This window comes from Salmo trutta, chromosome 28, assembly GCF_901001165.1.
Source record: "Salmo trutta chromosome 28, fSalTru1.1, whole genome shotgun sequence".
Classification (NCBI taxonomy): Eukaryota; Metazoa; Chordata; class Actinopteri; order Salmoniformes; family Salmonidae; genus Salmo; species Salmo trutta.
The window spans coordinates 39,405,737-39,422,198 of record NC_042984.1 but is presented as its reverse complement, the minus strand read 5'-3'; the positions used below and the strand labels follow the sequence as shown (position 1 = coordinate 39,422,198).

General features: G+C 40.5%; 1 protein-coding gene across 1 annotated transcript; it reads left to right on the top strand.

Moving 5' to 3' along the window:
- The first annotated feature begins 2,137 nt into the window (after positions 1–2,137).
- On the top strand, positions 2,138–7,154 carry LOC115166201 (NADH dehydrogenase [ubiquinone] 1 alpha subcomplex subunit 4-like 2). Its single transcript, XM_029719986.1, has 4 exons — positions 2,138–2,406; positions 4,227–4,312; positions 4,653–4,713; positions 5,300–7,154. Exons 1-4 carry the CDS (start codon positions 2,365–2,367, stop codon positions 5,354–5,356), a joined length of 246 nt encoding a protein of 81 aa, XP_029575846.1. The 5' UTR covers positions 2,138–2,364; the 3' UTR covers positions 5,357–7,154.
- The last annotated feature ends 9,308 nt before the right edge of the window (positions 7,155–16,462 follow it).

Here is a 16,462-nt window from a genome sequence, read left to right as displayed (position 1 = left end):
AAGCACTTGGGCCAGTACACCAAAAGGTCGCCGGTTCGAATCCCCGATCCGGGAAAGAAATCTGCCGTTCTGTCCTTGAGCAAGGCAGTTAACCACCAACGACTGCTCTCGGGGAGCCGAGGACGTGGACATTGATTAGTAAGGCAAGCCCCGCACCTCTCTGATTCAGAGGGGTTGGGTTAAATGCAGTAGACTCATTTTGGTTGAATGCATTCAGTTGTGCCACTGACTTCGGTGTCCATCCCCTTTCCCATGTCTTGAAATATGCAGACAGACGGATTAAAAATACATTTACATTGTGATACTTCTGACAGCCAATTTTCTAACACCCCGCCAATTGGACTTTATTGCATTCCCAGAGGCATGGATTATAGCCGATTTGTTGAGATGCAGTTAAATACATCTAAAATAGACCTAGGTCTAAAATCTAAATACAAATCGCTGGAAAAACACAGAAGAGAGGAGACAAAGAAAAAAACCTGAATCTGTCTTTAGTTAAGCTATCAAAATTCTCAACTAGCAATAGGCTATTGAGCAAACAGTATCCTTGTTTATTTTATTGGAACTATAGTGGAGAGTGCGCATTTTCACTGTCTGTCTTTTATTTTCTCCCCCAGGCTAGATGGATGTCATAGCCTACAATATGTGTCTCACCTTTTCATAGGCATCGATTAGATGGTTGCATTCAAGACAAGGTCATTTTTGCCCTAAGACTTGTAAAGTTGATAGAATATTTTTCAAAAGGGTTCACAGCTGTAATGGCTGCCAAAGGTGCTTCCACCAAGTATTCTGGGGTATGAAGACATAGCCTACACAATCAAGACATCTTAGTTTTTATTTGTTCATTAATTAGGAACACGTTCTATAATTTGTCCTTCACTTCGGAAATGTGGAGTAGGTTGTTTGCATCGGTAGCCAAAAAAATGTAATAAATGTCTTTAAATTTTAAGGCAGCAAAATGTGAAGACTGCGCAAGGGTTGTGGAGACTTTCACTAGGCACTGTGACTATGGTTTCATACGTTTGTTTAGTTAAGTTGATTTCTAAGCATTTTTTGAATGGCGAGATAAATATTTTTCAATAAATAGGAATCAGTGAAATGTGCCTGAAAAACCAAGATATGACGTTGTCCAACATATTTGGGTTCTGTGAATAAAACGGGTTGAGAGCAACATTGGGTATTACAGTACTAATTTTGTGTTGAATTATTATTTACACCGCAACGTAGGTATTGACCAGCTATAAAGAGTGTTTTTGTTGACTATTTCAATGTTTCTAATACTGCAGGGAGGGAAATGCCGCAATGGCCCTAAGAGCAGCAGGAAGTGTGTTTCTGGTTCTCTTGCCTATGGCAAGCACAGCTTTTCATGAGTAGCTACTCTCTTATCATGATCTCTCATCTCTTAAGTATTTCTCTTGGGTAACAGTAAAAAAAAAACTTGGTACACACACACACACACACACACACACACACAGAGGGAGAGAGTAGCATCATCGGTCAAATGACCTAAAGCATGACAGAGGTAAGTATTATGGATCCCTCCCTGTGTAATCAGCTTTATCAGCTGGCCATTGTTTACAAGGACACTGTATTGACCAAGGTCATGTAAGAATGCTCACATTTCTATGCCTCCATTCTCTTTTTTTCAAATCAAGCTTGTTTAATCAATTTGCTCTAAACCCCAGTTGATGGGCTAGCACATGCTCAATATGTCCCAAGAGGTCAGATATAGTACGAGGACAAGATGACATCTACACCTTCCTCATCTCCTGAACCCTGCGAGCCCCTCCCGGGCAGAGAACGCAACAGGTCTAATCTTGGATACCAAAAAGCTTGTTTGAGGCTGCCTTTATAACGCGTCCACAATGTTTTTAATTTCAAATGACTTGTTAAAATGTATATAATAATCTTGAAATTAACATAATCAAAAAGTACAGCAACAGCAAATGCCTAATTATATCACACGTGTATTTGTTTGCCTCTGTTTTCGATGTTTGGTCCAAATGACAAGTTGATACTGAGGTTTAGCCTATATCTTATAAAACAACGGGAATTTTGTCATTTGAATTTTACGCTCGTTTTATAATTGAAATGTAGATCAGGAATTTAATCATTGAAGTCACAAGTGTGTCCTGAAGTTGATGGGTCTATTGATCCCCTCGCCACTAGCCTATGTAAATCACCCTTGGGAGTTTCATCAGCAACATGTGACAACGGAGGGCCCTCCAAGCGAGTTTATAAGCTCAGTGGTTGAGGCAAGTGGCTGGTTTGGGATTCACTGCTAATATTGCTTAGTCACAATTAATATAAAATTAATATAATCATTTTAACCTTTATAATAAATTAGAGCAACTGCAATCAAAAATGATTAGACTAGCGTTGGAACACGCAAAGAAGCATCCAGGGGTAAGAATACCTACTTATTTTTGTTCTATGGTTTATTGCCTCAAGTGACTTAGTCGTCTATAATATTGCGTGACAATTCCTTCTGTCAGTGTGTATGTGCTACCAGTTGTTGCTCAATTAAATTATAAAACGACTTAATTGCAGTTTACAACATCAGTTGTCCACACAGACCGACTGTCATTTGGGTACTTGAAATTAAAAGTTACTTCTTTAAATACGCCCCACTACTGCATTTTGCCAAATTATTTTGGTTGTTGAAAAAGTGATTTTTGTGCTCTTGTCTTGATGTTGGTGAATGATTTGTTTTAAAAGAGCGGCTCAAAACTGGCTATTCGCTTATGTGTAGCGACAGTGAGATTTAAAGACTGGAGATATGACCGAAATAGTAAGATAACTTTACCATCTCATAGGCTGCATTAGCCTAGAGGTCCTCAACGCAGATCAGCAAGGAATTACATCGGGTTTCTGTCAAAATGGGAGCTTAGAAACAAGCTCGAAAACCCCAGGGATCACAGGAGGTTGGTGGAATGGTATCAAACAGGATGCCATTCCATTTGCTTCGTTCCGGACACGAACCGTCCTCCCATCAGCAGCCTCCACTGCCAGGGATGCAAGTTAGCCTAACCACCTCGTACAGCGGGATCAACATTTGGACTGCGTCATAGGATTTGCTACCAGTGTCACGTCTGAGTATAGCCTAGACAGGGCAAACTAGGTCTGCATTTATTTGGCTACATTCACGCAGGCTTACTAAAGTTATACCAACTTTTTGAGAAGGCAACAGACACGCTTTTTGTTAATGAACTTGTACAACTAATTGGGTCTCATTGTATCTAACGCTGTTGTGCATTATGGTTTCAGTTCCTCCTTAATTAAAGCGCCATCATTAGGCCATGTGTGCTAAAGGAAGTCAAGTGAACATTAAGGAAAGCTAGAAAAACTCAAGACATTAGATTTAAGTCAATACAGTTTATCAACGGACTACATTCAGGGCTGCCCAATTCTGGTCCTGGAGGCTGAAAAACGTCCGTTTTTTTTGTTTCTATCTGGTAGTTAATTGCACTCACCTGGTGTCCCAGGTCTGAATTAGTCGCCGACTAGAAGAAGGGGATGAAAACCAGAAGTGTTTCTGCCTTTCAGGATCAGATTTGGCAGCCTTAAGTCAGCTATTTACACTTGATCTATAGCAGGGATGGCAACTCCAGTACTCAGGGCCTGATTGACACTTTTGCCCCAGCACTAGCAGACACGCCTGACTCTAATCATGATCTCCAGTTTAGAATACAATTTGTTTAATTAGGTGTTTTAGCTAAGGCTGCATGGGTCCCGTGTGGCTCAGTTGGTAGAGCATGGTGTTTGCAACGCCAGGGTTGTGGGTTCGATTCAGTACGGAGAAAAAAAAGAATGTATGAAATGTATTCCTTCATTACTGTAAGTCGCTCTGGATAAGAGCGTCTGCTAAATGACTAAAATGTAATGTAAAATGAAAATGTATGACACCAATCGGGGCCCCTAGGACTGGAGTTGCCCACCCATATAATATGAAAAGGAAGTTCCATATGAGTCTCCCTGAAAAGGGGTGTGTGTGTGTGTGTGTGTGTGTGTGTGTGTGTGTGTGTGTGTGTGTGTGTGTGTGTGTGTGACACCTAAGGCATGACAGAGCAAAGTCTTATGGATCCCTCCATGTGTAATCAGCTTGATTAGCTGGTCATTGTTTACTGGAAAACTGTATTGACAAAAGGTATCTAAGAATGCTCAGATTTCTATGCCTCATGAATGACATGCTCATGTTATCTCCTTCTCTTCCTACCCTCTCATAGCTCATCCCCCAGTTCCTCGTCGTCTTGTTGGGAATAGGAGGAGCCTCCACGTATTTGTTCCGTCTTGCAAATGGGCCCCATGTTAAGTAAGACTCATTCACCCTGACTCTCATTCTCTTTTGAATCAATATTGGTTAAACCATTTCTTAATACTATCCAATTAAAACAAAGTAGTGGATCCCCTTTGACATCGTAAAGCCTTGGCTAAATCAGTTCATGATTGACAGCTCTTGGTAATCCCACCTCTTGTGCAGTTCTAGGGCATCAATTTCCAATTCACTACTAAAGACCTATACCACTGTTGTAAGTGTTTGAAAACTGTGCCTGGCTAATGAATAGTTGATCACAGGCAGACTAATACAGTTCCCTCTGATCCCATTTGCCTGTCCTACTTTGGCCTGCTTTGACTATTGTGTCACTGTACAGCTGGAACAAGAAGAACAACCCTGAGCCCTGGAATCAACTTGAACCTACCTACCAGTACAAGGTACAGTACTGTTTACACTCTAGCACACTTTAGCTCCACAAAGTGAATTAATCACTATCTTAATCGATTCTTGTTTCACGTGACAACAATGTAATAGTAATGCAGCCTATCAATAGTATCAGTTAAGTCAATAATATATTTTTGATCAATATAAGTAGCCAAGAGCATTACTGTGCTTGCCTGGATCATAGACATGGAAATGAATAGAGCAGACTTGGAAGCTCTAACCATGGCATTTGATTGGTAAACTCATGGGTACACTCACAATGGCTGCCTGGTATTTTGATAGAAGATTCCAAAATCCCATTGAAATGATTGTATCAACTGATGCTGGATTGCCATGGTAATGTAGAATTCAAATGATCCTAACTGAATGTAATTTTAGTAATGTTAGTTGAGTTGACAAATCACAGCACAGATTGAAGGGTACACTTTCTGATTTTACTTCCTGGCATGGGTACGCTCAAAACTGCTGCCAGTCCACCCATTATGCCATAATTGACTTGAATGGTGCCACCCTTTCTTTCTATTCATTCTTATTTTTATGGCCTGATTTACATAAATCCTGCCATATTGTCTTCCGCAGTTTTTGGCCATAGACACAGACTACAAGAACCTGAAGAAGGAGGGACCTCACTTCTGAGTATCTTTCCTCCTGTCCTAATGGCACAAGGTCCAGCCCACCTTACTGCAGTCAATGTAAAAAGCCTTCGGTCAGACATGTGCATAGCAGCAGTAACACACATGTTAAACTGCTGTTGTAGTGGAAAAATAAAGTGAACGAAATGTGAACGTTGAAGGCCAGTGCTGAAGGTGCGTCTAGCGACTTGCTGACGCCAGCCTGGCGTGTTGATTCAAAATTGTCTTGTTTGATTTGTTTCAATATTTCATAAAGAGCTGTGAATTTTGATTACGTGATTGTACTCTGAGTTATGGATTTTTTGTTGTTACAGGGAAACTGTTATTCTGTCCGTTTTGACGTGGGGTGACTAGTTTAGAGAATGCGTGTGATGTTTTATGCCTTTTGATTAAATGTTTTGGGCCATGCAAAGTGATGTTAATTATAGGCGCGTAGGCCTACTGATATTTGCCGCTCTGGAAATAATAAACGTTTGGTTGAAACCTATGTTAATGGCGACATTGTAAATCAAGCACCTGACAACCTCCAGTTTGTCAGTGTATTTGTATGCTTTTAGACTTACTATTTTGTATTGGTTTTACATTGAAGACTTCTAATATGTAGCCTCTGCCATTTGTATTCTTTATTGCATAACTGTAATGAACCTGATTTAATTTTATATTTGGCCTACTGTAGTCCTCATATTTCAGTGTTATATTGTTTTCTTTTGGTTGAACCGATAGTCGTTAAACACACTACACAGCATAAATGCCTGGCTTCTACTGTGCCTTCTCTGATAGACTCATTTAGTACAGTGATAGAAATATGATCGTCAGGACCAGCTCAAGATAACGCTCTCCTTAGACAAATGTAGGTGTACTTAGTATTTTGAGTGGTGATGCAAGCAAGGCTCGCTACCTTGGCTAGGTGATTTAAATTTCCTCCTTTTAATGGGTTGAGATCTGTCTGACATTTTCCACCTGACCCAATTAAAGCGCCCCTGGCCCAGCTGAGCAAGTGGCAATAAATTAAAGGACGATTCCACCAACTCCGTGGGGCTTTCTACAATTTCCGTCTGTTAACAAGCCTTTTTGTGGGGAGAAACTCATTCTGATTGGCTGGGCCTGGCTACCAGTGGGTGGGCCTATGCCCAGTCATGTGAAAGCCATAGATTAGGGCCTAATGAATTTATTTCAATAGACGTATTTCCCTGTAACTCAGTAAAAATGTTGCGTTTTGTATTTTTGTTCAGTATAGATCAAAGCTGAATCAATGTTTTGGAAGATCACTTAATGATTCATTCCCACTGGGCACAGACATCAATTTAACATCTATTCCACATTGGTTCAACGCAATTTCATTTAAATTATGTAGAAACAACGTGAGATTTAACCAGTGTGTGCCCAGTGGGTTAGTATTTTACATAACCAAATATAACAGCATAGTAGAACAACACTATTACACCAAAAAACACAATTTCTTATGATATTTTAGGATGATGAGCTGAATAGTAAAACAAAATCTCATGTGTCCAAAACTAAACAGCACCACTGGGCTTTGATAATATATATACAGGAAGGCTATAGGCTATAATTTGTTAACACCATCTGCTGTAATTTGCCCACGAAACAGTAATTCAAGAAGATCTTAATGCATATTCCAATTAAAATGATTGTGATCAAATGATTGGCCTGCTTCACTGGTGAAACGAAGAATTATCCTAATTGTTCATGATTGAGCGTGATGATGTCTTGGCCTCTTTTTGAAATTAAGTTAGCCTAACATGGTGTTTGTCTTTTGAAGGTATTAAAAATATAAATGTTTCTTGAGACCATATGTGTGGGCATAGGCAGACGTTGCATTTTATGTATGGGATGTGCTGTGAAATGTTTGTATTCTCTAAAAAGAAAAAGTTCCTTTAGGGGTTCCTCAGATTACAACACCAGCGGAACCCCTAAAGGTGCCTCCAGGAACCTTTTCCCTGATTAACCTTTTTATGTCCCATGTATTATATTAATAATGCAAATAACATTGAGTGGCAAACTTGTAAAGTCACAAATTCATTTTATTGACTGAAAGTTAGAAATCCAAATATGCAATCAATCAATAAAAACAATTACTGTCATCAAGTATACCAATCAAAATCCCCATCTTACTGATAAAAAAGCTATGTTTAGATACATGAAAAATATTTCACAGGGTCAATAATAAGACTCATAGGCATGTGGAGACGCTAACAAAGCATTAGCACTTTCTAAGTGGTTTCTAATTTGAGTTATTTGGCTGTTACAACTGATCTCGCATTACTTTGTGCTCTGGTCTCCCCTATCCCTCTCCGCAGCGAAAAGTCTGCCATTCAACATTTGTTGGTAATTTACACCCCTCATCAATTCCCACAACATGCATAGCGTAGTGCACAGTGTAGTACTTTTCACTAATTCTGCATACTAAATATTAAAAAAGAAATGGACCCCCATTGCCACTTCCATGGAGTGTTCCTCAGGCTCCTTAGTGAGTAGCTCCTCTCCATCTAGGAAGACTTGACCGTGGCTCTAAACCGCAAAGGGATTCCCATCTATTATTATGGTAGGTGATGGGAACTTGAACCAAATAAAAATAAGATTAAGGTTATTTAAGTCATTTTCAAACAGTAAATTAACAAATGAGCCCACCTTACACAGTATTACTTGTAACTTTGCATTTATTTCTTTATTTGTCTGCTGGGAAATACATACCCTGTCTGTGACATACAGACGTATGGTACAGCCCACTTGAATCTTCTTTGAGGAGAAGCAAAATGGCTCCAGTGACATTGAGACCTTCAATTGGAGGGTGTGTAATAAAAAGGCTGGATTAGAATCAATAGAATTAGAATGGCTGCATACTGTAAAGGGTACATGCGAAATGTAATGACGGATTATTGGGACATAGGTTAGCGGAGCAGACTTAGTCAATTACATTCCTAGCGATTGTCTCATTATGCTGCTGGAAATGTGATGGAATAAACAATTTGAGAAGAAAATATCCAAGCCGGCACATTATGGTCTAGGTAGGCACAATGTGGTGTACAAAGGTTATTAGTGTGTGAATTAATGTGCGTAGGAAAATCGAAGAATTCTTACATATCCCTTCCAAGTGTGGTCTCTCAACAAGGAGTACTTCTGAATGAGTGCTGTGCAGACATCCATTTATATTTGGGTAGTGGAGTACCTAAATCAAAATAGAAACGTACAAGACTACCTTTAGACTAACAATTAGGTTTGGAATAAAAATGATGTTGATTGTTCGAGTTTATTATCAAGTAACTGTGGAGTATGTGCTATGCTATCAGTTGTAGTGATTATGAAAATACATTATGGAGAGAGTATGGAGGACAGAGACAGGAGTAACAGAACACAATAATTACACTGTAAATACATTAATTCACCATTCAGTTAGTATTGGAAAATATAAAGAAATAACACAGAACACACTATAATCACACTTCAAATACATCAGAAGACTTTACAGAGGCTAACCTGTTTGTCGATCCACAGTGAGCTTTAATATTATCTTGCTTTGGTCTGAACTGCAGAGGACAGAACAGGCCGCCCCAATACACCAACCTGAAAGACATAAATCAGAAACAAACACAACTTAAACATGAGTATTCAAAATCAAATGTATCTACCTAATCTGATCTGTTTAATTTATTCTTATTTTTGTCAAGTTGAACATAACCTACATTGGGTCATCTCTCTCTATGTGTGTGTGTGTCTATTTTGTCTGTTTGTGGAGGTTGATACATTTCTCTATACATTTCCAAGCATTATGGGTTATTGTGTGTACATGTATTTAATACATTTTAGAATAAACTCTCCACCACTTAACTGGACAGGGGCAGGATGGAAAGAGAGAAAGTGTATCATGGATTTAAATCTTTTTGTCAAGTTTAACATAACCTAGATTGGGTCATCTGTGTCTCTGTGTGTGTGTGTCTTACCTGTTTGTAAAGATTGAGTTTTTCTATCAATGCAGGCCACCCCGACACACCAGCCTGAAAGACATATGCTATACAGTGCATTCAGGAAAGTATTCAGACCCCTTGACTTTTCCCACATTTTCTTACGTTACAGCTTTATTCTAAAATGTATTAAATACATCTACACACTATAACCAATAATGCTTGGAAATGTATTAAAAATAGAAAACAGAAAACCTATTTACATAAGTATTCAGACCCTTTGCTATGAGACTCGAAATTGAGCTCAGGTGCATCCTGTTTCCAGTCATCATCCTTGAGATGTTTGTACAACTTGATTTGGAGTCCAACTGTGGTAAATTCAATTGATTGGACATGATTTGGAAAGGCACACATTTTGTCAGATGCGCCGAATACAACAGCTGTAGATCTTACTGTGAAATGCTTACTTACAAGCCCTTAACCAACAATGCAGTTCAAGAAATAGACTTAAGAAAATATTTACGAAATAAAGTATAAAATAAAAAGTTACACAAAAATATAACTATGTAAATTGTCCGGGTGGCCATTTTATTAATTGTTCAGCAGTCTTATGGCTTGGGGGTAGAAGCTGTTAAGGAGCCTTTTGGACCTAGACTTGGCACTCCGGTACTGCTTGCCATGCGGTAGCAGAGAGAACAGTCTATGACTTGGGTGACTGGAGTCTTTGAAACATTTTTGGGCCTTCCTCTGACACCGCCTAGTATATAGGTCCTGGATTGCAGGAAGCTTGGCCCCAGTAATGTACTGGGCCGTACGCACTGCCCTCTAGCGCCTTACGGTCGGATGTTGAGCAGTTGCCATACCAGGCGGTGATGCAACAGGTCAAGATGCTCTCGATGGTGCAGCTGTAGAACTTTTTGAGGATCTGGGGACCCATGCCAAATCTTTCCTGTCCCCTGAGGGGGAAAAGGTGTTGTCATGCCCTCTTCACAACTGTCTTGGTGTGTTTGGACCATGATAGTTAGTTGGTGATGTGGACAGCAAGGAATGTGAAACTCTCGATGTGAATGGGGGCATGTTCGGCCCTCCTTTTCCTGTAGTCCACAATCATCTCCTTTGTCTTGTTCACATTGAGGGAGAGGTTGTTGTCCTGACACCACACTGCTCTTTGACCCCCTCTCTATAGGCTGTCTCATCGTTATCGGTGATCAGGCCTACCACTGTTGTGTCGTCAGCAAACTTAATGATGGTGTTGGAGTCGTGCTTGGCCACACAGTCGTGGGTGAACAGGGAGTACAGGAAGGGTGGAAAAGGGCAGTGTGGAGTGCGATTGCGTCATCTGTGGATCTGTTGGGGTCGTATGTGAATTGGAGTGGATCTAGGGTTTCCGGGATGATGGTGTTGATGTTAGCCATGACCAGCCTTTAAAAGCACTTCATGGCTACCCACGTGAGTGCTGCTGGGCAGTAGTCATTTAGGCAGGTTACCTTCACTTTCTTGGGCACAGGGACTATGGTGGTCTGCTTGAAACATCTAGGTATTCGGTGGCAACCTGTCATTTTGGTTTTCTTGAGTAAGGCAGCGCCAGAAGGCAGTTGTTTCAGCCTAGCTCAGTGCTTTCTGTGGTGGTGGGGCAAGCCAGCAGAAAATGTCAGTGAAGACACTTGCCAATTGGTCTGCGCATGTTCTGAGTACACGTCCTGGTAATCCGTCTAGCCCCGCAGCCTTGTAAATGTTGACCTGTTTCAAGGTCTTGCTCACATCGGCTACGGAGAGCGTGATCAGTTGTCCGGAACAGCTGGTGATCTCATTAATGCTTCAGTGTTGCTTGCATCGAAGCCAGGATAGGCTCACGTCACTGGGCAGCTCGCGGCTGGTTTTCCCTTTGTAATTCGTAATAGTTTGCAAGCCCTGCCACATCCGACGAGCTTCAGAGCCGGTGTAGTAGGATTACATTTTAGTTCTGTATTGACGCTTTGCCTGTTTGATGGTTTGTCTGAGGGCATAGCGGGATTTCTTATAAGCATCCGGATTAGTGTCCTGCTCCTTTAATAAAGCTCTAAACTTTAGCTAGGTGTGGATGTTGCCTGTAATCCATGGCTTCTGGTTGGGATATGTACAGTACCAGTCAAAAGATGAAATCATGTAGTAACCAAAAAGGTGTTGTATAAATGAAAATATATTTGAGATTCTTGAAAGTAGACACCCTTTGCACACTCTTGGCATTCTCTCAATCAGCTTCATGACAATTCCAGATCATTGCTTCAGTCCAGGACAACTGCTTTATTTCTGTACATTACAGTATGTTTTCCTTATTAATGTTGTTGTCCCTAACTCATTAGGAAACGTAGTGTGTGATGTATGAACTTAATAACACTTTTTAAAAAACTAGGCCTAATTTCTTTTAGGGCTATTTACACCCTAACACAGTGGTCTGAAACCCCTGGTTTACAAGCCACATCAAGCAAGCAAATCACATTATGCTCGCAAAGTGACATGATCCTATTGGAATACAGCCAGAGTGAGGTTATCCAACAATTTGAACTTTTAATAACCCGCAAATTTGAACTTCTTAAATGGAAAAAGTTTGGAAACACCAAGACTCTTCCTAGAGCTGGCCGCCCGGCCAAACTTAGCAATTGGGGGAGAAGGGCCTTGGTCAGGGAGGTGACCAAGAACCCTATGGTCACTCTGACAGAGCTCCAGAGTTCCTCTGTGGTGTTGGGGGAACCTTCCAGAAGGACAACCATCTCTGCATCACTCCACGATCAGGCCCTTATGGTAGAGTGGCCAGATGGAAGCCACTCCTCAGTAAAAGGCACATGACAGCCCACTTGGAATTTGCTAAAAGGCACCTAAAGGACTCTCAGACCATGAGAAACAAGTTTCTCTGGTCTGTTGAAACCAAGATTGAACCCTTTGGCCTGAATGCCATGCTTCATGTCTGGAGGAAACTTGGCACCATCCCTATGATGAAGCATGGTGGTGGCAGAATCATGCCGTATGGATGTTTTTCAGTGGCAGGGACTGGGAGACTAGTCAGGATCGAGGGAAAGATGAATGGAACAAAGTACAGAGAGGTCCTTGATGAAAACCTGCTCCAGAGCGATCAGGACCTCAGATTGGGGCGAAGGTTCACCTGCCAACAGGATAACGACCCTAAGCACACAGCTAAGACAAAGCAGGAGTGGCTTAGGGACAAGTCTCTGAATGTCCTTGAGTGGCCCAGCCAGAGCCCAGACTTGAACCCAATCGAACATCTCTGGAGAGACCTGAAAATAGCTGTGCAGCGACACTCCCCATCCCCAACCTGACAGAGCATGAGAGGATCTGTAGAGAAGAATAGGATAAATTCCCCAAATACATGTGTACCAAGCTTGTAGCGTCATACCCAAGAAGACTTGAGGCTGTAATCGCTGCCAAAGGTACTTCAACAAAGTACCCAGTAAAGGGCCTGAATACTTTTGTAAATGTGATATTTTAGATTTTTATGTTTAATCAATTAGTAGAAATGTCTAAAAACCTGTTTTTGATTTGTCATTATGGGATATTGTGTGTAGCTTGATGAGGGGGAAAAAAAATGAATTTAATCCATTTTAGAGTAAGGATGTAAATTAACAAAATTTGGAAAAAGTCAGTGGTCTGAATACTTTCCGAATGCACTGTAATGCACTGTAATGAATAGACTATGAGACTAGAACATAATGCCCTGATATAACAGTAATAATCACAATAGGCAGCCATAGCCTATATATACTAGAACGGTGGACACCAAGCCTTTCAAATCAAATCAAATTATTTTAATTTAATTTGTATTTATTTTCGTTAACCTTCATTTAACTAGGCAAGTCAGTTAAGAACAAATTCTTATTTACAATTACGGCCTACACCGGCCAAACCCGGACGATCTGGGCCAATTGTGCGCCTCCCAATTACGGCCGGTTGTGATTAGCCTGGATACGAACCAAGGTCTGTAGTGACGCCTCAAGCACTGAGATGCAGTGCCTTAGACTGCTGCGCCACTCTTAGTCGAGATCACTTTATGAGTCGAAATGTAAGCCAAGTGCAGTTCTCTGCTGGCCCTACAATGCATTGTGTGATTTCAATTAAATGATCAATAGACTGATTATAGGGCCTAACTATAGTGCATGGGAGGAGACGCACAGGCTAAAGTTATATTTCCAATTCCTAAAAATGGTAGGCTATTTACATTGATTTGAAAATTGTTATGGGATTTATATGTTTGAATGTAATGATTAAATAATTCTACCCTGAAACTTAACTAGTAGGGATATGGTCTATATAGCATGTAGAATGAGTAACTAAAGTGTTAAGCATAAGTCTAACTGGGTTGGACTAGGATAAGAGAGGAATGGGTGTCTGTGTGTTTAACAGTTCTTGGTGTTTACTTAAACTGTGGTTGACCTGCCCTAGCTTGAACTCTGAGGGTTTAAGATATGAGAGGGAGTACCCCTCAAGGTTTCCCTAATCTCAGAGGAATGAAACTGTCGGCTGGGTAATGATCTACAGTGTTAAGAGATCTGTGGCCTTAATATTTGTGGGTATGTGTGTGTGTGTGTGTGTGTGTGTGTGTGTGTGTGTGTGTGTGTGTGTGTGTGTGTGTGTGTGTGTGTGTGTGTGTGTGTGTGTGTGTGTGTGTGTGTGTGTGTGTGTGTGTGTGTGTGTGTGTGTGTGTGTGTGTGTGTGTGTGTGTGTGGGTATGTGTGTGCGTAAATAAGGAGTGAATTATAAAAATGATGTCTCTGTACAATGGACTTCAGAACGTTCTCGTGAATAAACACTTCTGATTCTTGTAAGCTGGGCCTTCGTCTGTTTCATTCAACCAGAATCTTACACATTCTGGGTGTCAGACTGAGTATTTTAATTGAAGTTAACATTGAGAACATAATTCTCATAACATAAATAAATATTGTTTCATACATCTGCTTATTTCCATATATAAAAAGAGAGGACCGATTTTTCTGTGTAGGCCTACCCTTTATTATAATTAACGTAGAGTCCCTTATTTCTAAACTCGAGTCTCAAGCTAAGCTATATGATAACTCTGGTAATAGGTCAGTTGTAATATTTAGCCATACTTTTTTATTTTTTTTAATTAACATTTATTTAAATAGGCAAGTCAGTTAAGAACAAATTCTTATTTACAATGACGGCCTAGGAACAGTGGGTTAACTGCCTTGTTCAGGAGCAGAATGACAGATTTTTACCTCGTCAGCTCGGGGATCCGACCTAGCAACCTTTCGGTTACTGGCCCAACACTACCACTAGGCTACCTGCCGCCCTGATACTGGTGAGGCACATCGGAGCATAAATTGAAATAACTTGTTTTTTTATGTCACTGGACTGATAATCATGTCTCAGCGGAGGGAGAGCGTTTGCGGTCAAGTGGAGAAACAAGTTTCATGATTTCTAAAAGTGTTGAAATAAAACGTTGTAATGCTGTAGTGTTGTCTCTTAATGTACTGAAACTGTCTTTAAGGCCCTCGATTAGGTCAATGCAATCAGTGATTGATATAGAGGGGGACTGGAGGCCCATCATGGCCAAATCCCTGATATCAAATAACTTAGAATATTGTCCAACATCCTTTTCAATACACAGTCTCTTGGAAAAATGTTATAGTGAGCTTTGTTTGGCCATTTCACTTGTTTTTGCTAGCCAAGTTGGCTAGTGAGTATTAGCTAGCTAGCTGACAGTGACTAGCCTACACAGTGTAGCCTAGCCTACACAGTGTAGCCTAGCCTACACAGCGATAGCTGCTGTTTACTGCACATGGTATCAGTGCACATGTTTTTTTTACAATATGTTTTTATTCTTTTTTCCCCTGTAAATAATCAAACATAATTCAAATTCATTACATATGCCTACATTAAATGGATTTTACGTACAGCACTAGATTTTGTGAAAGATGTCGTTGAGTATCCTGAAAGGCATCTGCAAAATAAAATTTATTATTATTACTATTTATTATTAATATGTCAGTATATATCCCTTTTGTTTTTCCACCCTCCTCCGTACTGTTTACTATGAATTCTATCTGATGGCCGGTTGTTGACTTGGAATGAAATAGGTGTCGGTACTCATTTTGGGTGCCGGTACTCATTTTGGGTGCATGTACCGTTTATAATTAGATGCAGGATCTCCTCAATAGTTTTGCGCTAATATTCTGTAGGAGGTGGCAGGAACCCTAGGGGTTAAGAGCGTTCCTCCTGTAAGTCGCTATGGATAAGAGCGTACACTAAATGTAAATGTAAAATGAGATGCAGGAACTAAAGCGGAAGAAAATTTGAGGTGCCAGTATTTAGTTCCGGTGAGCTCCTGACCAAGTCAAGTACTGTGCTTAGACAAAAAGACAAATAATGTCCCATTTGGAACACTGACAAGTAGAGCCTAATTTATATACAGTTCAAGTATAGTTTTGGCAAGTCGGTTAGGACATCTACTTTGTGCATGACACAAGTCATTTTTCCAACAATTGTTTACAGACAGATTATTTAACTTATAATTCACTGTATCAGTGAAGATGCTGGAGGAAACAGGTACAAAAGTATCTATATCCACAATAAAAACGAGTCCAATATCGACAGAACCTGAATGGCCGCACAGCAAGGAAGAAGCCACTGTTCCAAAACCGCCAAAAAAATCCAGACTACGGTTTGCAACTGCACATGGGGACAAAGATCGTACTTTTTGGAGAAATGTCCTCTGGTCTGATGAAACAAAAATAGAACTGTTTGGCCATAATGACCATTGTTATGTTTGGAGGAAAAAGGGGGAGGCTTGCAAGCCGAAGAACACCATCCCAAACGTGAATCACGTGGGTGGCAGCATCATGTTGTGGGAGTGCTTTGATGTAGGAGGGACTGGTGCACTTCACAAAATAGATTGCATCATGAGGCAGGAAAATGATTTGGATATATTGAAGCAACATCTCAAGACATCAGTCAGGAAGTTAAAGCTTGGTTGCAAATGGGTCTTCCAAATGGACAATGACCCCAAGAATACTTCCAAAGTTGTGGCAAAATGGCTTAAGGACAACAAGGCCAATGTATTGGAGTGCCAGCACAAAGCCCTGACTTCAATCCTATAGAAAATTAGTGGGCAGAACTGAAAAAGCGTGTGCGAACAAGGAGGCCTACAAACCTGACTCAGTTACACCAGCTCTGTC

Bases quoted from the DNA above. Each gene is read 5' to 3' on its own strand.
- LOC115166201 (XM_029719986.1), top strand. From the start codon at position 2,365: ATGATTAGACTAGCGTTGGAACACGCAAAGAAGCATCCAGGG. The intron at 2,407-4,226 runs GTAAGAATACCT...ACCCTCTCATAG, and splicing joins ACGCAAAGAAGCATCCAGGG to CTCATCCCCCAGTTCCTCGT. The intron at 4,714-5,299 runs GTACAGTACTGT...TGTCTTCCGCAG, and splicing joins AACCTACCTACCAGTACAAG to TTTTTGGCCATAGACACAGA.